The 24647-nt window shown below is 36.0% G+C and overlaps 1 protein-coding gene across 1 annotated transcript in view; it reads right to left on the bottom strand.

Moving 5' to 3' along the window:
* Nucleotides 1-7671: 7671 nt before the first annotated feature.
* The window catches only part of Ahr (aryl hydrocarbon receptor), a 30952-nt gene continuing 13976 nt past the window's right edge, over nucleotides 7672-24647 (bottom strand). The window contains exons 4-10 of the mRNA XM_013510570.1: nucleotides 24078-24201; nucleotides 23280-23407; nucleotides 21490-21692; nucleotides 20741-20850; nucleotides 18478-18619; nucleotides 14562-15804; nucleotides 7672-10467 (exon numbers count right to left, since the gene is read on the bottom strand). Coding sequence (XP_013366024.1) covers nucleotides 10318-10467; nucleotides 14562-15804; nucleotides 18478-18619; nucleotides 20741-20850; nucleotides 21490-21692; nucleotides 23280-23407; nucleotides 24078-24201 — 2100 coding nt within the window. The 3' untranslated portion in view covers nucleotides 7672-10317. The remainder of the gene's footprint in view (nucleotides 10468-14561; nucleotides 15805-18477; nucleotides 18620-20740; nucleotides 20851-21489; nucleotides 21693-23279; nucleotides 23408-24077; nucleotides 24202-24647) is intronic.

Below are 24647 nucleotides of genomic sequence, written 5' to 3'. Positions count from 1 at the left end.
TTGGAACAGCCTCAAACTCAGCAAGAGGTGACTAATCCCAAAATGTCAGTAGTGCCAAGAGTAGGAGACTCTTGAATGCAGGTGTGCAGGATGGAATAAGGTAATGTGAGTCAGGGAGGGAAACCTGTTACCAGTGAAAGCCAGCAGTTGTGTTCCTAGGGAGTGTTTTGCCAGTTGCCTAGTTGCAATTTTGCAATGTTGATTATTTAAGAGGAAGCAAAGCAACCTCTGAGTGAGATACAGATGTGAATTTTCTTAACTATGAGAGGTTGCTCTGTCAAGGATGCTTAGGAATATATCTTGTGCATTTATACAAACAGGACATATAAGTGATTCATCTTCTTAGTTTTACTTTGTTTCTGAAATAAACACTCACAAGCCATTCTGTTTGCCTCAGGCATAGCAAAAGAATTCTCTGATGGGAACTCCTTACCAAGAGATAATTAACTTATACTGGAAAGTCTCGATTACTTTTCTGCTAGAGCAGTGGTGCTGAACCTGTGGCAATGTGTGTTGTTTTTCCTTTAAGACAAAAGATGTCAATGTATGGGTTTTTTTTTTTTTTTTAAACTAAAACCTCAGTATTTGGGTTTAATTGCAGTTGGCACTTAGGGAATCAATCAGTGGGTTCTGGGCTGCAGTCTGGGCACCTGCCTCAACAAGGTTTGCCATCACCTTGCTAGAGGCTCCTGTCCACACATCCTGCACCAGGACTTTGCCTATAAATGTTTAATACCAAGAAATGAAGGTTAGCACTTGAAGCTCTGTGTGGCAGCTTGTGAGAAATGCAGACTCTCAGGTCTGGCTGGACTGCATGAGTCAGACTGCATTGTTACCAGATCCTTCAGGGATTCCTATGCATATGAGAGATCAAGAAGCACTGCTGTGGCTCTGCATTCCATGGCAATTAGGCCCCTATTTATTGAGATTTTGTTCTTATGTGTTTGTGATTCGTGACATTGCACTGGAAAAGTTGGTTTACCTCTTGTGTTTGGTATTCTCATTTGTTGGAAAGGGGGAAGGACGAGAGAGTCTCTAAATTCTATTGGAACTACAATGTTTTTTCTAGTGTAAACACAATCTATAGCGGTGCAGGTTGTGTGGGCTTGTGTAAACTCGAGTAGAGGGTCTGGCCAGTATACGCTACACCAGTGATGGTGAACCTTTTAAAAGAACCCATTTATGTATTGCAAAGTGCCAACACTGCCATTAAACCTGAGTCATGAGGCTTTAGTTTAGAAAAAAAAAAAGAAACTCATACATTAACACCTTTTGTTTAAAAGAAAAACAACACACGTCCCATAGGTTCACCACCACTGTACTATATGTACACAGAGTCATATTAGTCATGGAATTCTTACGCAGTCTACCATCAGCCTTCAAACTCAAACTGTAAAGGGCTGTGCCTCCTGGCTGACACTTGGGCCCGCTCTTTGCCTCACTGGCTGTCTGCACATTATGTATAAATTAACGCACTGCCAAGAGCCAGCCCAGCCTTTAGGAGCAGGCTCTGTCCGGGTGTGTCCCTGTGGCTACCTGTGTGCTCCTTACTAAGTCCAGAAGCACAGCTTTCCCACCTACCTTCAGGGAGTAATAGCTCAAAACAAGGGTGAGTGGGAGATTTTAGTCCACAGCCTGCAGAGAGGAAAAGATCTCTGTGATTCACCTTGTTTTAAGAACTATCTATTGAGAATGATTTGAGGAAATGTACTTTTATTGTTAGTTTTTCATTCAAGAGACTGCATGAGCTTAACCATTTCATTGTGCTAAACCTTTTACAAAGACCTCAAAACATCACATTGTGTTAAATGTACATAATGTGTCAATTATACCTCAGTAAAAATGAAAAAGACATGTAAATGAATTGACCTACGCGTAGGGATACAAAACTGTAACATCACATGTGACCTGATATGCAAGTAAAGTATTTGGTTAAGTTTTTTAACAACAGAATATACAAAATGGAAGAGGGAGAGGAAGAGAGATTGCAAGGGCATAATTGCAAACCAGATCAGCCGGATGGGGTGGCACATGCCTGCAATCCCAGCACTCAGGAGCCTGAGGCAGGATGATTGTTGCGAGTTTGAGGCCAACCTGAACTGCACAGCGAGATCCTGTCTCAAAAAGATAAAAAAAAAAAAAAAAGAAATTGAAAATCAAATCAGGTATCACTACATTTCTGTCCCCACAAAGTCCTGGAGAGTCCCTCACACTCACTTTTTCTTCGAAAGGAAAACAAAATAGGAAAATAAAGTTTATTTTTATTATAAAGCAAGGCATGGAAATAAGTTTATTATTGTACAGTTAGTGAAAACTGCTCTCTGATCTAGAAATTATCATTATCTAGATATAAAAATCATGGAACATTTCTTTGCAATCCGACTCCAGTTCCACCTGAGCCCAGACAGCAGAGTTCAGCATTACTTCCCTTCCGTGTGTGTCTCAGAAACAGAGGGTTTGGCCTTGATTCTCTGGCAGCTGTGAGTTGGTCCTGGAGGTGGCGTCCTGACTGGTGGCTCCTGTAGACCTGGAGCAGTTCTTCATGTGGGTGGCTCTGCCTTTAGCACACGTCTGGCTGGCATTGCAATCCTGCATATTCAGCCTCCTGCCTGGACAGCATGACCCTTCGCAGATGGCTTCACTCCATGGTAGTCAGTCAGCTCCTTTTAAATAGTGGGGAGACCCTATCCTTGCCTCATAAAGTCAGCCTGTACCACTCAAAACTATCTTGATGGTTTAGGTTAAGGGTGTAGACACTTACAGATTTTTAACTGAATGATTTAAAGAGAATTGAAGGATCTGGATCTTCCACTGTAATATATTCACACCATTGTAAAGCCAGGAAACAAACAAACAAGCGAACAACAGCTACCACGAACATTGTTGATATGAATTCCCAATTGAACAGTGAATGTTAAACCATCTCCCAGGTTCAGTTACATCTGCTGTCATAGCTTCTAGACATCACAACTGTATACAAAATATTTTTCTTCATTACGTTCTTTAGTTCTTTTTGTCCAAATCATTCCAAAAATAGGTGGCAGGGGAGTGGAGAGCTGAATTTGATCAGAACAACTATACATAAAGTATTATACACAAAATCTGCATGCCAAACAGCAGAGAAAAAAGAGGTGAAAATACACAATTATAAGAGGCTGTTAGAACAGAAAATGTTGTTGTATTTGTACCCTGGCTTGGTTTTTAGCTTCCTGTTGTTCAAAATAAAAAGCTATTTACAGTTTGATGAGGAGAAAACATGGCATTTTCTGGGTTTTCACAATAAAAACAGAAGCATATGGATCTTTTCGAAGGGACTTAAATATGACCCTTATGGTAAATACAGTCATGTGTCTCACAGATTGCTTTTGCTACCAACCCTGCATGAAAACTAAGATAAAACTCCAAAACAAAATCCAGGGAAACTCTGCAGATGGCTAAAGTAATGTGGCTGACCTACAAAGAACTTTCTTATGGTCAAATATGATGAAAAGAAAATATCAGAGTACATTTATAAATGATGCAGCAAAAAGGCCACACAGTGGATGCTTCAGGTGTAGAGATAAAGCTCAAGCCTCTCTTAGAGTGAAAAGCTGGACTGGACAATGGGGTAGGAGTCTGTAGGAAATTCTGAGGCCCTCTTTGGGTGGCAATAGAGTGGTAAATTTATCAGGGGCACATGTACCTTATATGTTCCCAAGTTTATTACAAAAGAAGTTCTCTGGCTGATAATAAAACCCAACAGAAGAGCCTGGAATCATATACCACAGACAGGATTTTCTGGAAGTATTTTCCTTGGAACACAAACCATAGAATGAGCCCTAAAAATGGTTCTGGTGTCAAGTTTGGAAAATACTGCAATCAATTCTTTTGGAAAATTATGATGTACATTAACACATTCAAGATCTTCAGGAAATGAACCTGATTTTATTTTTGCTGTTTCCTATTTATTTGATCACCAGATCCACAGTTGACGTCTGCTGTGACTTAACAGTCTAAATTTAAACACACCTTAAAAAGCATTTTGCTAGACTGCATCTGAAGACAGTGACTCAGTGTTCTATTGGGATGGAAATATGACTAAGAAAAAGTCACTTTGAAGAATGCAATGAAAAATAAACAGTAGATATCAGCTCTAAGCTCTTGTAAAACCACAACCAGAGTACCTCAAACAAGAGTGAAGTGGAATTAAAGCCTCCTCAATACCCCAAAAGGCTACAAAAATGTATATCTATATCATCTATATCTGTGTAAGTATCTCAAATATCCTAATGAAAGATATTCAAATGTGAAAGTTTCTTTCTACACTATAAACTTTCGTGACTTGACTTTTAAGATGAATTTTTAAAAGCTGTAGTTTGCCAATTTAAGGAAAATAAAGGAACCTGTTGTCCAAATCTTCCAAGACTTTCATTTTAAACAGAAAACCTCAAACATTTTAAGTGTCCAATTTGAAGTTAAGGACTTTTGTTTGATATATACAAAAGTGTAGGATAAATTTTGTTAAATGGCCTTTGTGAAATGCACACATTTAATTTCCCTAAAAAGATGGAATTCTAGAAAGAGTAAGGAACAACCTTGGATGCTGGAGGAGAGTGTGAACACCCAGGTGAGACAACTGCACATCTCATTTGAATCAAGGACAACTGGTGAGTTAAACTGCCACATCATTCTTGTTTTTTTTTTTGTTTGTTTGTTTTTCGTTTTTCTTCGGGTACCAGGAATTGAACTCATAACTTTGCGCTTGCCAGGCAGGCGCTTTGCCACTGAGCTAAATCCCCAGCCCCTGCCACATCATTCTTAAATCTGGTTACATTTACAATACAAATGAGAAGTGCTTTAGTTAGCATTATTTTATATGTCAGCCACAACTTCAACTGAAATAACAGAAGATATAGAGATAGGAATAATTCATCAATAGATCCAACAATACTTATCCTGTGTTTTTATCTGTGATTGACCGACAGAACTTCAAGGACATTGTAAACGCTTGAGGTAGGTAGTGAGGCCAAGAATTCAACTCTCACTTCCCCTCACAGACCACCCTGAAATAACTGTAATCCACTCTTATCCAAGGTTTCTCTTTCTGCAGTTTGTTATCTGTATTAAATGAAAAATTCCAGAAATAAACACTTCCTAAGTTAAATACATTTTATTACACTGCTAAAGTTGTATTTTATGATTAATTTCTTACTGTACCTAATTTACAAATTTTGTCATAGGTACATGTATATAGGGAAACAGCATATAGGATTTAGCACTATTATAGTTTCAGGCACTGGTTGGGAATCTTGGCACATATCCTCCTAGATCGCTGTATTCCAATAGTTTGAATTTCCAAGCCAAATGACATGAATCCAGTCTTTGATGACTCCAGCTTTTGGCTTTGTGGTGTTGAACAATCTTCTTGTGCTTTTCTTTACCTTAAAATCTCACCTTATATTGGAGTATTCAAAATCAACCCTGATAAAAGGATTTGAAATAGTACAAATAAAGCACCAATCAAATATATGCTGTATATAGTGTTCAGAAACAAAACAGCATTTCTGACAATTCTGGTAACATTCTTACTGAATGGTCTTAGATTTTATTGGGTGATAATGTTCTGGTTGGATTAAAAATTTACTACTTTTTTACCCACAAGCTCCTTAGATGCAAGCTGTAATATCCCCAAATAGTTTTAAGGTAGAAAAGATACTTGAAGACATAAAAATGATAATGCTTGCACAATGTCTAACCCACTGCAGTAAAGCCATTTCTATCCTAAGAATCAGGGCAATTTGTAGGCTCATTTGCAAACACTGGACACCCTATGAGGACCCTCCTTCAAAAACACATGCCAGGCTGTGAGTAATGGTGGCTGACATGAGATAAACATCTGGACAAGGCAGAGCTGTACTGTGCTCCTCCATATTTCTTTGCTGTGCCAAGGTTAGAGCCCATTAGACACAGCCTTCATCTTCATTACGTTCAGGTTCTTTTCCAGGTCCTGAGGCACCAGGTGGAAAAGAGGTGCATGATGTACAACCAAACCCTTCTGATTGTTCCCTGCAGAATGGTGAAGCTGTTATAGCCAAGAAGTACAGAGAAAAGCTCTTCACTTTCTTGCTAGAAAGTATTGTAACACAGTAGATGTGTTCTAAATGTGTCCCTTACTTTCTTGAGAAACTATAACCACTGTATTAGTTTCCTATGCTTGTTGTAACAACTTACCACAAATTTAGTGGCTTAAAGCAGAACAGATATATTACTTTGAGTGCAAGAGGTCACATGTTCTAAAATCAAAATATCAGACAGGGTTTTGCTCCTTTTGGAATCAATAGCAGAGAATTAGTTTCACTGCCTTTTCTAACTTTTAGAGGGTGCCAGAATTCCTTAATTTGTAGCCCTCCATCTTCAACACTAACAGCATAGCATCTTCACATCTCTGCCTTTTCTGCTGGTCAACAAATCCTTCCTCTGACCCTCCTATTTTCCTCTTATAGAGATGATTGTGATTACACTGGATCTTCCCAGATAATCCAGGACAACTCTTTGTGTTAGTCAGCTTCCCTTTACTATAATAAAATTTTTGAGATCATCAGTTTAAGAAGGGAGAGGGTTTGTTCTGAACCAGTTTCAGAGGTCGCATGCTACTGTTGCTTGGCTCTGTTGTGGCACAGTACTTCATGGTAGATGTGTGTGATGGAGAAGGTTTGTTCACTCAAGGCAGTTAGGAAGCAAAGAGAAAGCAGAAGCTAGGGTCCCAATATCCCCAGCAACAGCACTTCTCCATGACCTAACTTCCTTTCGCTAGGCCACACCTCCTGAATGAGCCTCCACCTCCCAATGGTGCTACCTGCTGATGACAAGCCTTCAACACACGAGCTTTGTGGGGCATTTAAAATCCAAACTGTTGTATCTAGCCAAGATCCATAATGTAACATCTGCAAAATCTCTCTCGCCTCCAAAATTAACATATTTGTAGGTTCTGGATGTCAAAATAGGAACATCTTTAGCAAGCTGTTATTCTGTTTACCAAAGTATATTGATAACTTTGATAGTTTTTTAAAAGTAGCTTCATCATTGTTAAGATTATATTCATTATATTTACCTCATGGGGATGACATAACCTGAATTAAGCAATGAGTAGAATGGCAGACAGAACAAGGCACTCACCAACTGTCCGTTAGAACAGCTACTCTTAATTGTCAGGTATGGCTCCTAATCTGCATTCACCATGACCAGCGGCCACTTCGCCTTTTGGGCCTATTTCCTCATCTCTGTATGTGTACCTTGAGTTTCTTCATTGTTATTTTTATCCTTTAAATGCTCTGTTATTTGAAAGCAAGTCTAGTTTATACTGAGATGCTAACACTACTACACTGTTTTTAAAAAGAAAAGAAAAAGCAGTCCACTGGAGCACAGCACGGTGGCACAAGCCTGTAATCCCAGCACTCTGTGAAGATGAGGCAGGAAGATCACAAGTTCAAGCCCAGCCTGGGCAATTCAGCAACTCAGTGAGACCCAGTCTCCCCCACAAAAGAAATAAATACATGAATACATACATAAAAAGGGATGGCAAGATGGGAATGTAGTTTAGTGCAAAGGCCCGAGGTTCAATCCCTAGTATCACATGAAAGGAGAAAAAAAAAAAAAAAAAAAAAAAGACAATTTCAGAAACATTTTAATTTATGAAGTTATTAAAAGTATGTTCTTTTAATGTTCGTGTAGAGGCCAAAACATTGATGGGAAAAACTGGGGAAGAAGTTTATGAATTATTAATTTATATTCTTAACTACTACAGACTGCCTTCATCTAACATAGTTATAATACTACACTATAAGGAATTATTTCCCTTATGTAGATCAGAAAGGGGAATGTACATTAAAACAGGTTACTCATATGTGGTCATTAGTTTATTACAATATGTATTATTATATACAATTTTGTTTAATAAGAATACATATATAAATCATACTTTAAACAAAAATCTATGTATGAAATATATAAGCCGTAACATTTTAAAGGAAAGAGAAAAGCTATGAAAACATTTACCTGAAATGTATTAATACTGAAAAACACTAGTGTGTGCATAGTAATGATCAAAAGCTTTTTATAACACAGAAACACTGGTAAATCTTCAGGTATTGAAAGAACAAGCTGTTATAGGAAAAGCTCAAATTAGACACATGAACATCTTTAGATCTGCACTGTCTACAAATACATCCCTTAAAATAGCAGTACTATAAGCCTTCTTTCTTTGGCACTTAGCAATACAGACAAAGGTGTATTTAGTTTAATGTGATTTTATTATTTCAGATAAACTTTAATTATTTTATATAGGTAAAAATATACAATATTGCTTTAAAAATTTTAATTTAAAAGTGTATAACTGGTTGTTACCATAGTCACAATTTTAAAATCCTAGTTTTTCAGCTAAACAACTCATACAAGAACATATGGAGTAACAAAAATGGTTTTTATGAAGCCTTTTAATGAAAAACTTAAACATAAAAATAGAATATTAATCTAAGTCACTGGTTTAAATTCCTAGTGATAACTCACTGTGGAAACAGATTATGAAATATTTTAGACAAATCTTTTTTCAACACTTGCATTAATTGTAAAGACTTAAAATTTTGACTGAAAATGCACGGAACTGAGATACTTTGTCTCAGGTCATGTTTATATACATTAATTTATTTAAAAAGGAGATACAGATGTACTGATCTTGAGAGTCCATATTTGTTTTGAATAATACATTAAAAATGTGTATACGCATTTAAAATGTTATATGCAAGTAAAATAGCAGATAGTGGCATTTTTTCCTTTAAATTGTTTAAGGATAGTGAAGTTGGTAAAGTGACAAATTTGCCTTTAGAAAACCAATTCCTAAAGGTAAACAAACTATGTAGTTTTCTTTTTGTTGATATCAACCTGAAAGCAGTTCAATTTGATTTATTAAAACACACTGATAAAATATATATAAAGCCCAAATTATTTATGTGCATATATAAGGTATGGACTACTCTTAAATGAAATAGACAGTATTTTACAAGTCATTTTGTTCATTATGTCTGTACAATGCACCATTCTTTTTATTCTTTACAATACTCTGCACCGAAAATTTCTATCTTCAACCTTGAAACTCTTCAAATGTGTTAAAAAAACAAAGTTTCCACTGTTTTAAAAAGTGAAATTTACAGTCACTGTATCATAAAGGGCTATAACTCTAAGACATTTTGCATTTGATCTTAGCCCAAAGGCTGAAAGTGATGCTCTAAGACATTTTAAAGAAAATTCATATACACTGAAATGAGTGTTTCACTTAATATAATTGAAAAGCTAGATATAAACTTGTTTTGCTTCTTTTCACTGTAATTTAATAAACATGATTGCATTTAGCACAAGATTTTCACATGGCAACATTCAACTACCATTGTGAAGATTTCAGGAAAGATAAACAGTGGTATATCTTTTCTGAAAACACTGCTGAAATTTAAGTGCTACTGTCTTAATATCTATATAATAATTAAGAAATAATTTAGAAAGACATTTTACTTTGGAATTTTTCAACATAAGGCACATAGCAATATTTAAAGCACAGAAGCAACTAGATTATATAATAAATAATTATCCTATTAATATTTGTCCTTTACCTGAAGATAGTGGGTGAGTAGTGCAGTAAAAATGTGCCTGAATTAATAAAAATGAATTTAGGAAATCTAAGTAATATTTGTATGCAGAATGCTATTAATTTAAAAAGTAAAAGAATATGTAAAATATACATCCTACAGTGTCATAGGTAGGAAAAAATGTGAGGCACTTAAGATCAACAATACAGGAGAAAAACATTGAGAGTATTGTTTCATAAAACACCAAACCACTTAACAGGTGAGAAAAAGCAGAGACTAAAAATATGGGGAGATAAGTTAGTCTTTCAACTTTGTATTTAGTACACTGATGAAAATCCGTAAGTTCAAACTTTAACGTATTCCATTTTTATTCTGACAGAAATAATTCACATGGAGCAAGTTTCCTGACTTCAAAAGGTCTTAAAGTGCCACTGAGTAAGTTTTGCATATTCTGTGGCAGCCAGAAGACAGGAAATGTACGCCACCTCCCTACCTGGCAGCACACTTTCTGTTTTAACAAGGATCGTCCACGTAATGTTGAATTTTACAAAAGCCAAGGTTAAAATTCGGTTTGGAATGAACAGTGTGAATAACACGTGTCACTGCCATCGTGTGAACCTGCTGACATCCAACACGGACAGTTTTTTAATTCTGTGATTGTTCACAAACTAATCAAAAATTAAGGTGAAAACTGGGTTTGTAGTTACAGGAATCCGCTGGGTGTCAAGTCAGAGAAAGGTCTGGTTTCTGCTGGGTGAGGAAATGGCTGAAGATGCATGGCAGCCTCAGTGCTATTTACGTTATTTAACTCAGCAGGGTATATGTCATTTAAAACTCCTCCTCCGTCCTGAAACTGAAAGCAACAACAGCAATGCAACTGATTAGGACAGATCTTCAAAATGTCAGCCATTAAATCACATATTAATATATATCAAATTCTTTTACTGCTGTTAAATTGCAAATTCTTTCAATAAAGGCATACTGAGAAGGCACTATGTATTAGTTGCATTTATCACCTTTTGGTTTGTTCATGAACTACAAAAACTTTTGGGTTTTTTTGGTCTTTTTGAGACAGGATCTTGCTATGCAGTTCAGGCTGGCCTCGAACTCACAGCGATCCTCCTGCCTCAGCCTCCCGAGTGCTGGGATTACAGGCATGTGCTACCATGCCTGGCACTACAAAAACTTTTGAAGATAGTATAGGTGAGTGATAGAACGGACTCACTTCAGGTCATCTTTGGGTCATACAGATATTAACAGGTCAAAGACAACCAGTCATGAGTCCTACTAAACATTCTCTGCATAAGTAGGTTTGCGGTGCCCAACTTCATGTCACTCAATTACCTGACAGCAATGAATAGATTACTTCCAAGATTACTGCATTGGATTGCAGAGGACCCAGGACCCTTCCAAAAAATGACCAGTTCTGATTTTCTGAAGGTTTACTGATAGTCCTAAAATAATACATCATGAGCATGATTTCCTTAACCAATTCTTATTTATAATATGATTTAAATTAACAAATGCCACTAAAAGCACAGCTCCAGTTAAGAAACTGAATTATCAAAAGAAAATGCTCTTTCTTGCCTCTTCCACTGAAACTAGTCTAGTTTTTGGAACTGTTACAAGAAAAAAAAAAAAAAGAAAAAGAAAAAGAAAAAGAATGCAACAAAGAAAGGGCAGAAGGGAGGAAGGCAGGGAGGGAGGGAAAAAGGGAGAGAGGACACAGATATATAGTTTTTGTAGAGTTTTACAGATCACACAACCTTTACATTGCAGTATACAGTGAAAACTGCAGAAACTTTCAAACAGATTAAAATCACCCCCTAGCTCCTTTCGAACAACATCTGCTTTTCTAAAGGCTGTATAGCAGTAGGCTTTAGTAATCAAGAGTGGCTACTCTGAAACCCTCCCAGACACACATCCGATATACAGCAAGCCACACCTGCATCTTAAATGAGTGGCAAGGCCATCTGGAGACGCTGTCAGGTCTCCAGACACGAAAAATCTCATCCGCGCAGAGAACGGCAGGGTTTAAATGAGTGTTCTCATCACTCACTGCACAGTGTGTGTTGGCATTCCCTTTAAATATACTGTACAGACATGCGAATCTGATTTACTTCACTTATGAGTGTGGGCTCTAGTGACGTCCATTTACCCATAAAAGCCTCGAGGTTATCTTTCTTTATAGCTGAGCAATACTCCTTTGTATAAAAATACATCTTTTTTAACCATTCCTCAGTTGATGGACATTTGGGTTGTTTCCAAGATTTAGCTATTACAAACCACACTGCTATAAACATGGATGCACATATATAGCTGAGGTATGATCTTTTCAGCCACATTCAAAGAGATAAAAAAGGTAAATTAATTTTAGTAATACAGTTCATTTAATCCAATAAAGCAGAAGTTATTTCAACATGAAATTACTAAAAAAGATGAGATTATTTGCCATTGCTTTTTCAAGCTGTTTTTAAAATCTGGAGTCACTTTACGTTTACAGCACATCTTGATTTGGAATAGTTATACTTTGAGTGCTCAAGAGCCACATGTAGCAGGCGGCTACCCTGAGGGAATATGTAGGTCTACAGAACTATTATTTTTTTCTATTTATCATAATAATGTTACAACTCAATTTTCTTAAAATGTTATTACTTTTAATTGACATGTAATAATTATTCACATTTGTGTGAACATTATATGGATATGATGTATCAATGTATGTACATCATTTGTAATCAGGACAATTAGCACATCCATCACCTCTCACATTTATCATTTCTTTGTGTTGAGAATACATGAAGTCCTTTCTTCTCTTTTGAAGCACACAATATATTATTAATAACTATAGTCACCAGGCTGTGCTGCAGGACACCAGAACTTATTACTCTCATCCATTTATCTCTACTCAGTAACAAACTCTTCCCAGCCTCCTGTGCCAGCTTCTGCTAACTCTACTTCTGTGAAACCCTGGGTTTTCATCTTCCACATACGACGAACACTGTTGGTGTTTGTCTTTCTGTGCTTGACTTATTTCACTTAACATAGTGTCCTACTGTTTCATCCACATTGGACAAGTGGCAGGATATCATCCATTTTTATGGTGTTCCACTGTGGATATATACCACATTTTCTTAATCTAAATGCTAAATTTTAATATAATTTAAGGATGTCAGGAATGAGAATGAGAAACACCTTTCTCATTACTTTCTATTAAAAGCTCATACATAATCAGACAAACCAAATGTCTGAAAAAAGCCGGAAGAAATAATTAGGGATAAAGATTCAAATGAAGGCACATTTTGCTTTTTTTTAGTACTGGGACTCGAAGTCAGGACCTGGCGCTTGCCAGGCAAGGCTCTTGTGCCACTGAGCTACATCCCCAGCCTCAAGACACGTTTTTAAATTACTATACTATACTCAACTACACAGTAGAAAGGTCAATGAACTTACTTCTAGACAACATATTCTTCAAAACTAAATTGGAATATACTAAAAATGAACTAAATTTTTCTGAAGGAAAGGCATAAATGCATTGCTGGCTTCACTGTCTGTAAGATATTCTTGAGTATTTTTCCTAACACTGGTTTGGTGTCATGAATTTCTTGAAGTGCCCCTTAAACATTATATATTCCTGGGTGGCAATAGGTACCAACTATTATCAGTGTTAAACTTATTTTTTTAAAAACCAAAAACATATATTTAGTTAAAGAGTACTTTCTTGTAAAAAGACTTCTGCTCACATATTTAAATAAAAACATCAAACCTGCCTCCCATGACACAAAGTCACTTTTTAAGAACTTTAGGAATAAACAAACAGACTTCACCTGGATTCCAGGCATAATCCAAGACTGGTGGCAAACCGATGGCACTCACATTACAGTGTTTTTTCTTTTAAGACAAACGATGTTAATGTATGCATTGCTTTTTCTAAGCTAAAACCTCAGGATCCAGTGCAGTACTGGCACTTGGTGGTAAATAATCAGATTTCAGGTTGCAATTTGGCACTTGGTCTCCAAAAGGTTCCCCATCACTGACCTAGGGCACAGGCATTCTAAGAAAGCACACTTACCTTTGACTGAAACCCATTCAAATATGTACGACAAAACTTTGTCTTGGAGAAATTATTTTTAAAACTTCAAAGTTTTAAAAGCTTAAACTTTTAAGAAGTCATAAAAATTTTTAAAGAATCCTAAAAGATAAGTGACATTCTATTCAAAATACACTTTTAACTAATTTCACCTGGTAATTTCGGACATTTTACATTAAGGACATACTCACGCTCCTTTGGGCCTTGGTTTCTTTCTCCTTTATGATTCAGGGAAATAAATCAGTAACATACCAAAAAATCTATATGCTTACAAAACAATAGTCAGTGATATAATTGGCAATGCTGGTTTATAAACACTGCAGATAATAAAATCAGTCACTGAGTCAAAAATTTTGTAACTCATGCCTATTTATTAATAGGGTAAAAAAAAAAAACCTGCTGAAAGGGTTTATTCAGCTCTTTAAAATGCTTACCTTTCCCTCACCCCAGTTTTTTTTTTTTTGGTACTGGGAATCAAACACAGAACCTTGAGCTGGCCAGGCAGGCACTTATGCCACTGAGCTATATCACCAGCTTTTTTTTTTTTTTTTTGGTAATGGGAATCAAACTCACGACCTCACACTTGCCAGCGGGGAAAAGAGAAAAGGGAGATAGCTAAGATAACTGTACCACTAATTTCTAGTGATTTATTGAAAGGAACAGTTAATGTTTAACTGTTTGAGCAATCTTGCATTCTTACATCTGGTAATCTGAGCAACTTCATGGAAGATAACAATATGCAATATAACAGCCATTGTTAATTTCCTATCATCTTATTTTGAAATTCTGTATCTTTTTAGTTTTTGTCTTGTTGTTATTTTGTTTTTGTTTTCTCTCTTTAAAAAACAAACTCTTACCTTGTTTAGAAACACCTGTGGACCTGGAATTGCTGGATTGTACTGCATCTGATCCACACGGCTGTGCTGAGGTTCTGGTTGACACTGATACGCTGACACGGCCCCAGCATAACATGTCTGAGGAGTTACTATGGTGGACTGTGGGTTTATTCCATGCCTTTGGTTTTCAGGAACTTGTAAACAAGTGGCAAAATCTTCTAAATTAGAAGTTGTATGGTACAGAGATGGTTCAATATTCCCTAAGGGAAACTCCAACTGCGTACACTTGGAATGCTGGGGTAATAAAGACTGATCACAGGGAGCAAAGTTCTGTGTGTAAGGCATGGTCCCCAGCTCAGCTTTGTAGGGAAACTGTGGATTTGCCCCATGTAAATCTGGTAACACGTTATACTGCTGTAGGTCTTTCTGAGGACAACTGAAAGGCACAGATGAGTTAGAGCTCCAGTTTGCAAACAGGCCATTAACTTGCATGTGTTTCATTTTCTGACACAGTTGTTGCTGAGGCTCCGCTACTATCTGCTTTTCATGGTGCTGCAGCTGCTGCTGCTGTTCTAACTCTAGATGTTCTTGTACCATACAGCTTGAATTCAGAGCGACAGCCTGGGGCTGCTGGTACTCTGAACTCAGGAATGAAGACTTACGTAAAGAATCTTGGACATAAGTCAGTATTTCATCCCTTATGTCAATGTCTCTGAAGTCGACCTCACCAGAAACATCAGTTCTGAAAAATTCCTCATTCTGCATGCTCTTGATATCTTCAAAATCAATGCCGAGGTTTTTCATAATGTTGTATAGTTCACTATTTTTATTATCTGGAAGAGCCCCAGCATGACCTCCAGAAAGCACTGGGTTCATCTCCTGAGTCTGTCCAATTTGCTTAAGTCTGAGGGTATTATCGTTTTCCATTGGTACAATATTGTCTTGCCAATGACTGTAGTCAATCATAGAATCATTAAAAAAATTTGTTTCAAAAGGTACAGTATTTGAAGCAGGGCAGTGATAAATAGACTCATCTTGTTGCATCATGGCAGCCAAGAGGGAACTGGGATGGAGAGAATCGTTATTCTCAGTTGGTCTGGTGGCAGAATCTGGTCCACTAGTGGTGCTTTTAGTCCGTATTGGTAAAGGATCCATCATTGGAGAAAAAGGGTTGCTCGCCTCGTACAGCACAGCTTCTCCAGTGGTAAACATAAAAGGCAATGTTGTACTGCGTTTTCGTAAATGCTCTCTTCCCTCTTCATCTCTAAAATTTTGTACAGAAAAGTCTGTATATATTAGGAAGGGTTTCATTATAAACACTTTAAACAAGATATTAAATAAAAAGAAAAATAGCAAGTAAAATATACTATAACTGAGTCCAACAGCAGGGCGCACGGACTTGATTTTGACCTAAATTAGTCTCATGACTCATGCTAGAAAATATAGACAAATACACTTAAATGACTTAGAACTCTGATTTAGGGGCCGGGTGTGGTGGTGCATGCCTGTAATCCCAGCACTCGGGAGGCTGTGGCAGGAGGATCATTGCGAGTTTGAGACTAGCCTGGGCTACAAAGTGAGCTCAAGGCCAGCCTGAACTGCATAGCGAGACCCTGTCTCAAAAAGACAAAAAGAAAAAAAAGAACTCTGATTTATAATTTTTGTCAAAATGTAACATGGTGGTTAATTCCATTCTTAGGCTACATTCTTATCCTGATATCCTACAGAAAAAAAATTTATCTATTTTTATATTTGTAAATATAAAAACAACCTATAAGAATTTATGACTTTGATCAGAAGAGGGATGTGCAAATAAAATAGCAAAACAAAAGTTTTATAGATAAAACAACGGGATAATTGGCAATGTGAAAATCAAAACTTTCTATATATTTGTAAAATAATTCATAAATCAAATTTAAGCATGGAGAAAATTATACGTACATTTATACCTTAGTATATACATGCAAAAATTATATATATATGAGTGTATATATATATATATTTTTAACATGTAAATGCAAAATTTCACATCACAGGCAAAGAGTTCCAATGAGTCTACAAAAGACGCAAAAGGTACACAGGCAAGTAGAAAGCCAAACGATATTAACTGGAAATTCAGAAAAGAAAAATGTTTCAAAATGGTATAAAAAGGTAACGTGCCTCATCCGTAATTAGAAAATGAAAGCTTCTGTAACTGTTCTTAGTAACTCATAGAACACACATATAATGATAAGTAAAGATATGAACACAACAAATAAACTAGATCACTGATACTGACAGTCACAAAAAGACCACACTTGTGAACAACAGAACAAGTATCTTGTACAGGATATATGGGATATTTTATCAACATAGAACATATACTAGATCATAAAATAAGCTATCCTATATTTCAAAGGAATATGAAATCCCTTCAAAGGACTGAAATTCATGGAGAATGTTTTTGACTACAATGGAATTAAGCTAAAAGTCAGTTACAAAATAAATAGAAAAATTGGGGCTGGGGATTTAGCTCAATGGCACAGCGCCTGCCTGGCAAGTGCGGGGTTGTGAGTTCGATTCCCGGTACTGGAAGAAAAAACCAATAAATAAATAAATAAATAAATAGAAAAATCCTCTGATATCAAAAAGTTCAGTAACACTATATTTCTAAATAACATGAGTACAAGAGAATAATTAAAATTAGAAGAAATATTTGCAATTGAAGGATAAAAATAAGAAATCAGAATGAAGGTTGTAGTTAAAATAATCCAAAGGAAAACTGATACATATTTTCAGATAGTCAAGAAGAAAAAAATTGGAAAAAAATAGCAAGTTATTTCCAAATAAAAGAAGGAAATAATAAAGAGAAAACAAATGAAATGGAAAACATGTGAAATAAGAATCAATAAGCCAAAGGTTGTATCTTCAAAGATTTGATAAACTGATGGTCTTGCAACACTGATCAAGGTTGAGTTCAAATTTGTATGGGTACATAAATACCCAAGTCTCCATACTCACAGATACATATATACTCGTACTTATAGGAGTACATACACACATCCATGCATTCATCACGTTCATGGATTAGAAGACTTAGTACTGTAAAGATGTTAATTCTCCCTCAAATGATTTACAGTTTCAATGTAATCCCACTGAAAATTCCAACAGATATTTTGCTGGGAACTAACAACTGATTTCTAAAATACACATGGACATATAAAGAGTAAAGTGAGTTGAGGCGATCTTAAAGGAGGACAACCAAAGCCAAATAAATTAAATGAAGAATATACTCAAATATCAAAACAGTATAAACATACAGTAATTAAGGCCATATAGACGGCACAAAAATAGACAACTAGCCCAATGAAACTAGACCAAGAATGTCTAGAGACAGAACTACAGAAGAAACCCTTTGACTGAAAGCCAGGACAATAAACTGTCTTTTCAGCAAGTGTTACTGGTCAATTTGCTATATATAAAAGAATAAAAATCAGTATTGATCCTTATCTTGGAAGCCACATACAAAAAGCAATTCTCCAGAGTGACAGAAACTGCAAATATTTGACAAAGAGCTCATTCCCAGAATACATAAGAAAATCTTATTAAGCACTGCTGTGTTTAGAGAGCATATTCTAAACAAAGCATTGTTTTATTTTTCTTTTATCTTACAGATGGTGATAACTTTTCACTTGTCCTTCATAAACCCAGGATTAAAATTTTGGAGTGGTCATTATGTCATTCTCTTTCTGTAGCATTACATGTTTCACTCCTCAATAAAGATTGTGCATTCTGTCTTCTCAATATCTCTTACCCATGCCTCTTATTTCTATACATACAGTATTTTACATTTCAATTTTCAATTGCCTTAGTATTAAAGTTTTTATGTAAGAAGATTTATAAACCAAACTGTTATCAAAGAACCAAAACAAGACACATTCGCAGGCTGCTTGCTTACGTCAGAGCTCGCTGAGTGGCAATGATATAGTCCGGTCTTCCATTTTTGTACACTACACGTGCGTTAGACTGCATCCAGGTCCAGCGGTTGTGCTTTGTCAGGAGCCTGAAAACCGTCATGCCACTTTCTCCAGTCTTCATCACTAAGATAAAAATTCAGTCATTGAACTCGGAATCAATATACTTAAACATTCTCTGAAACAAAGCCCTCCAAAATTTTGATGAATGCATTGCATATCACCCACCAATGATGATAAGCATCTTAACAACTAGTAAGGCCATGGAAACAATTTTTCAGAATTTCTTTTTTTTTTTTTCTGTTTTTTTTTTTTAAATTTTGGACTACACGTTTACAATGTTAAAGGGAAGATTAGGTATCAATGAGAGGATCTGGGTTAACAGATGCAGTACACAGATGATATTAATTTGGTGGGGAGGAAGATTTTTTAAGAATTGCTTTACTTTTAAATAGGGAATATATTCCCACACATTTGCAATACTTCACAATTTTAAACTTTAAACCTAAATTCATATAACTTACAAATTAATAATGATACCATTCAAGAATTCCTGAGCAAAACTTTTTGGACTCAAATTGTCATTTTCATAATAATTAAAGTACTATGTTGCTGTGTGGCAGCAAAGCTACCATGGTGAAAACAGAATGGTACTGGTAAAAACAAAATAAAACACCAGACCTCAGGAGTGAAACAGATTAGAAGAAGCAGACACAACTCCAAACACACTCAGACACCTTATCTTTGACAAAGGGACCAAACATGTTCACTGGAAGGAAGACAGCCTCTTTAATAAATGGTGCTGGAAAAACTGGCTCCGCACATGCCCAAGATTAAAACTAGATCCTTATCTCTCACCAAGCACTAAACTCAAACTGAAATAGATCAAAGACCTAAATATTAAAACAGAAACACTAAATCTGTTGGAAGACAGAATACGTAGAACTCTTAAAGACACAGGTATAGGCAAAGACTATGAATAAAACCCAGACTGCAAGGGAAATATTACAAAGAATCAACAACTGGGATCTCATCTTATTAAAAAGCTTTTGCACAGCAAAACAATCAACACAGTGAAGAAACAACCCACAGAGTGGAAAAAAAAATTGCCAGTTGTTCCTCAGATTAATATCAGGGTATACAAAGAAATTTTAAAAAATCAGACTCCCAAAAGTTTAAAGACCCAACTCAAAAATGGACATTTGAAATGTACAGACACTTTTCACATGAATAAGTAGAAATGACAAATAAATATATGAAATAATATTCAAGCAAGTAATAATGCTGAGATTCCACCTCACTCCAGAAGGAATGGCTACTATCAAGAAATCAACCAATAACAAATGCTGGCAGGGCTGTGGGGAAAAGTGAACCCTTCTCCATTGTTGGTGGGATTGTAGACTGGTGCAACCACTGTGGAGATCAGTGTGGAGATTCCTCAAAAAACTAAAACTATAGAGGTTTCATTCTACCCAAATATTTGCCTTCTTGGTATCTACCCAAAAGAATTAAAAACATCACACCACAGTGGTATGTGCACACCCACATTTATAGCAGAACTGTTTATAATAGCTAAATCTTACAAACAGCCCAAATGCCCATCAACCAAGAAATGAGTGAAGAAGATGTGTTTTTTGAACAGTGGAGTACTACTCTGCCATAAAGAAGGATAAACTTGAGACATTTCTGGGTAAATGGATGCACCTTCAGGCCATATGCTTAAATGAAATAAATTGGACACACATGTTAAATACCACATTGTTTCTATGGTGTAGGAAACTGAAAGGGTAAATAAGGACCAAAATGTGTAACAGATATTGTGAAAGAGGAAGAAAATGTCCCAATGGGAAGGGGAACAAGGGAGGCAAGAGGGGGAAAGGGACTAAGGAAGAGAAAAGAAAAGAAAAAACAGAAGGAAAAAAAGGGAAACAAAGCTTTTGTAAATAAGAAGGGAAAGAGGAGTTGAGGGGAGGGTAGTGGAGTGGGGAGAAAAGAAGAACCCCCATCATTATGTACAGATCCAAATTCCCTGTGATGAATGTGATCATTATGTATATCTAAAATGTACCAGTAAAGTTAATTTAAAAAGGTAAGGTCACCATGATTATTCAAGATTGTATGATAATAAGTAGAAGTTTATCTAAATAGTTTCCTTAAACACTATATTTATGTAATAATTTGAAACATGCACCAGAGTATACGCCATTTTGTCAGATTCGGGAATATGGGTAAGGAAGTAACACTCACTCCGCAGGTGGAATTCAGCGCAATGAAGCATATCCCCAGCGTGAACAAACTGATATCCTGACCCTCTGGTGCACAGCTCTGCTTCAGTGTATCCTAAAACAATCTGCCCTCTGTTCAAAAAAAAGTAAAATTAGAGGGATTTAAAACTTAACGTAAGATAAATTCAGTGGTTTATGTTACTTTCTGCAATTTGACATTCAGAATTTCACATGAGTAGAAAAACCCCATGTATGCAAATTGCACTCTTTTGCTTATGGCTAAATTTTTAATTTTTTTCTGAATAAAGCATGGAAATTAGTATGGCTAAAAATGAATTTAACAGAATAAGTTCTAAAGGTCACAAACTTTAATGAAAGTCTAGAATGCATACACTCCATTAGGATTTCCCCATTCAAAAGGAGAAAAGATTGATATGCTTTGATATGCTATACAAATGCTCAGTATCCTCTACTATGTCAATTTTTGGAAGTTACTAAACTTCTAGGGCTAAAAATTCATAATAATAATAGTAATGTTAATAATAATTGTATAAAGTAAGAAATTAGTAATGTAATTAGTGGAATAAACTTTGCAAGTATCATAAGGAATTTCAAAATAATATGATTTGTGCATCTGATGAAATTAACTTAATCAGGACATAATATAAAATGATAACAACTAATATAATAATAAATATTAGAACTTACACTGCACATTGTGTAGAATAAAACACACATTTGATGAAGTAAAAGTTTAAAAGTTTCACTTACTTGGCATCACAACCAGTAGGTGTAAAATCCAGTTTGTGTCTGGTTCTAAAAATGAAATTTTTGGTTCGAATTTCAAGTATGGATGGTGACTGAAGGGGAGTAGCTATAGCAAACAAAGCTAGCTGAGGAGGAAGGACTGATCCATCTTTCCCTTTCTTGTTCTGTCCGTGAAGATACTTTAACCTTCCTTGGAAATTCATTGCCTTAAAAATAAAAGTGCTCATTAAGAAGAACAGTACGAAATACTTCCGTTAAAAAAGTTTTCACCATGACTATTTCCAGGATACCTGATATTGCATGCAAGTTTCTAAGGATGAGAACTTTCAATTACTCCTCTCTCCAAAGGAAGCAAAATTAAACCCACCCCCAAAGTAAAGTGTGAATATTTTAAAGCAATTGGTAAGTGAACCACTTTTTTGCTTCTAAAGGTGACAGCAGGAGTACCTGGACTATTTTCTGTGCTTGCAACTACCCTATCATTTTCATCTTCCACAGGTCCTTGCACACCACCCCTTGATGTATCTGGATGTATTCCATGAATGAATGAATAAATGAATGAATAGGGATAAACCATAATTTTCAAACATGCACTATATTCCATATCATGGTAATCTTTCCTATAGGCACAAAATATAACTTTATTAAAAATACTAAAGTGAACCATTATGAAATCACGTGAAGAATGTACAACCATATTAAAGATAAAAGAGTAAGTTTAGATGACAGAAGATAATTTAACATGATCAGTGTAGGTGACTGAAACAGTATCAAGCAGCCTGAGGAATGATTCTGACGTCTGTCAGGAGCAGAAGGTACACAACATTCTTGCCCTAGAAATTCCATCTCAGAAATACATGTTAACTGATTCTGAGCCCCAGCGCTAGGAAAAGTATGTCAAGTCACAGCTCTAACTCTGGTTCGGCAGAACTGTCTCCAGAAAAAAACAGAAATAAAAAACACTGCTTGGAAATGCTTAATATAAGATTTGCTATTCTACTTCAAATCCTCTGTAATTCACAAAAACAGTTCACATGGTCCGTATTCTCTTCTTTACTTGGCGCAGTGTGCTGTGAAGGATGCAATCAGCGGAAGACTCTGAGAACCCTGCCTCAGCTGCTCCTCAGAGGCGTCCTATGCAGGATTCAGACCACGCATCAGGAAACATGGTCTCATGTCAGGTGATGATTCCACACCAGGAATACACAATCAGTTTTTATATGGCAGTCATTTCACACACATGGAAAAGGCCTTAATTCTCCTATCTAGCAGGCATTAAATCCCAAGATGGTAAGCATCCTCCTATTACATAGAAGGACTAGGTAATTCTCTACCATAGCTAAAAAAAAAGTCCTAAAATGTTGTTTTGTATCTATTTTTTGATACAAGGCTCCATGTTACTTCACCTAGTTTTTATTATTATCCTAAAGGAAAGAGCTTTCTCAGTTATGGAAAATATTAAAAATCTAGAGTAATAATTTTTTTTTTTTTTTTTGAGACAGGGTCTTGCTATGCAGTTCAGGCTGGCCTTGAGCTCACTTTGTAGCCCAGGCTGGTTCTGAACTCACAACAATCCTCCTGTCTCAGCCTCCCAAGTGCTGGGATTACAGGTGTGTACCACCATGCTTAGCTAAAGTAGTAATTTTTAAAAATTACTTTCTTTTTAAAATTATTCAGACCATTTTAAAAACTGAACTCAAATTTAACCAAACAAAACTAGCTTCAGTTAACTTTTCTTTTTGCCTTCTATGCCTTAACAGTATAAGCCGGTATTTTAAGGTTTTGTACCTTACCAGAAAGCCAGATGAATTATCCAGCAAACACCTTAGTCGGCATATGAAGTTCCTTTCCATAAAAGACTTTTCTGGAGGAAGCTGCTCTGAGGTATAAGAGACTCCTGCCTGCAGAAGGCCGTGAGGCTCTGAGGAAACAAAGCAACACAAACTAGACACTTCATTTTGTGGTAAAACTATTCGAATAATTTAAAATCTGTATTAATTTAAACACTGGAGTCTATATTTTGAATTAAGAAATCATTTTTAAAAATGATTTAAAAAACCAAAAACTTATTGGATAACTTTTATCACACAAGACTTAACTTCTGTTTGTATTTTTATTGAGCTATCACTCTCAACAATTTCCGTATTTTTCTTTTTGTTGTTTTAACACTTTTCATCTTTTCAGACTTTTGAAAACACTGCTTGCATTGAAAAATGCTTTTCATATTTGCTTATGCTGTTTACTTTTTTATTTGATTCATTTTAATCAAAGCAGTTATAAGCACTCCAGTTTCTATTTTATACATTTTACCCATCTTTCATGATGGTACCAGAGTTATCCTTATAACATATATTACATCTTTGTATATGGCAACATCTTTTGTGTTTAATTCCTCAATGGCTGTCATGTACGAAATATTCCTTAGATCATCAGGATCTGGTGACCTGGCTCTGGCCTACAGTTACAAACTCACACCTTTTACCATTTTCTCCACCTTTAGCATGGAGTTCTAATCTCTAAAGGTTCCCCACTTCCTTTTACAGAACCATATTAAAAAACCACCAACACTATGCTTTGGTAAACATCCTTACCAGGAACTGCTTGTCCAGAGTCCGTACACTGGGAAGGGTTGAATGCCCAATGGAGCTGACGCTGAAATTCAGCTCGATCTTCAGTGTGGATAAGTTCATACACACTCTGATGTATGACATCAGACTGATGAAAAACGAAACAAGGAAATAAAACAAGAGCATTGATTAAAAAACTATAGGGCTTACTAAAATAACTTCAGAACCTGTCTAGATTGTTAGTGGTGATGAATGTAAAGTGAATGATTGCCAAAGCTCCCTGTCATCCAGAATAGGAAAAGCTAGAAAAAGAAACTAGCAGGATAATCAATAAGCTCGCTACCCATATGAATGTTGTTAATCAACAGCTGACCGCCACATTCCTTCATTCATTAAATGTGCCATATTAAGATCTGCTTATGGTCTTTATCCATTTATTGACCTTTTAAATCCTACCTCTTCCATGAATCCCTCCATGAACACTCAGTCCTCTATTACTTCTCTATCCTTAACACAATTCATCGCACATTTCCTTCACTGTGCCTTGGAAGTGTTCTTTGTTTTAAACATGACTACAAGTACACTCCATAAGAG

This window comes from Chinchilla lanigera, unplaced genomic scaffold (assembly GCF_000276665.1).
Source record: "Chinchilla lanigera isolate Chin_1 unplaced genomic scaffold, ChiLan1.0 scaffold00009, whole genome shotgun sequence".
NCBI lineage: Eukaryota > Metazoa > Chordata > Mammalia > Rodentia > Chinchillidae > Chinchilla > Chinchilla lanigera.
Note: the sequence above shows the minus strand (reverse complement) of the source record. Positions and strands in the feature narration are given on the sequence as shown.